This window comes from Sesamum indicum, unplaced genomic scaffold (assembly GCF_000512975.1).
Source record: "Sesamum indicum cultivar Zhongzhi No. 13 unplaced genomic scaffold, S_indicum_v1.0 C02778, whole genome shotgun sequence".
Taxonomy (NCBI): Eukaryota; Viridiplantae; Streptophyta; class Magnoliopsida; order Lamiales; family Pedaliaceae; genus Sesamum; species Sesamum indicum.
The window spans coordinates 1-648 of record NW_011630851.1 but is presented as its reverse complement, the minus strand read 5'-3'; the positions used below and the strand labels follow the sequence as shown (position 1 = coordinate 648).

General features: G+C 43.2%; 1 protein-coding gene across 1 annotated transcript; it reads right to left on the bottom strand.

Moving 5' to 3' along the window:
• Position 1: 1 nt before the first annotated feature.
• Positions 2-642, bottom strand: LOC105155327. The gene is made up of 2 exons (XM_011071199.2): positions 485-642; positions 2-368 (listed from the first exon to the last, which is right to left on the bottom strand). Exons 1-2 carry the CDS (start codon positions 636-638, stop codon positions 220-222), a joined length of 303 nt encoding a protein of 100 aa, XP_011069501.1. The 5' UTR covers positions 639-642; the 3' UTR covers positions 2-219.
• Between the last annotated feature and the right edge of the window lie 6 nt (positions 643-648).

Sequence of the window (648 nt, the reverse complement as noted above, 5' to 3'; positions counted from 1 at the left end):
ATTAAAGTCAAGATAGTTGCTGTCAAGAATATGATTAGTCAGGCAACATAATAACATGGTGAGATGCTTCTTACAGAAAATTTAAACATAATAAAACCTAAACAAGGAATCATCCCTCTTAGGGATCAATTCCACCAGAAATACCAACACGATGAAGCATTAATAAGAAGGCAAGAAAAGACAGAAACTCCGGGGCCAAAAAAGAAAATAAAAAAAAAATCACTTCTTGTACTTGGCAACCTCGCCTTCATTGGGAAAAAAACCCATGAGTCTCCCGGCAGAATTCTGGTACGCGTACATGAAACCTCCCATTACCCCTATCAAACCTCCCGTCACCATCGACGGCCCCCTAATTCCCGGCTTAATCCCTAATCATTCATCAAAACACCAAAAAGCCTCAGCAAACAATAGACCAAATTTCTCCGAAATGAAAAATCGAATCAACTAATCAGAGCTATGACAATGTGAGGAAAGCAGCGGGTACCGGAAAGGTAACCGACGACGACGGAGACGCCGGTGATGGTGGTGAGGCGGAGGTAGTCAAGGGTGTTGAAATTGGCAACGGTCTTCGTAAAAGGAGGATTCCGATCTATCACCGGGTACTCCGGCTTCACCGACGCCGTTATATCAGTATTCATTTCTCCTTCT

What these genes read in the sequence shown, in the direction of transcription:
- LOC105155327 (XM_011071199.2), bottom strand. Translation starts at nt 638, where the DNA reads ATGAATACTGATATAACGGCGTCGGTGAAGCCGGAGTACCCGGTGATA. An exon ending in CGTCGTCGGTTACCTTTCCG is followed by an intron (nt 369 to 484) that starts GTACCCGCTGCT and finishes ATGAATGATTAG; the next exon opens with GGATTAAGCCGGGAATTAGG.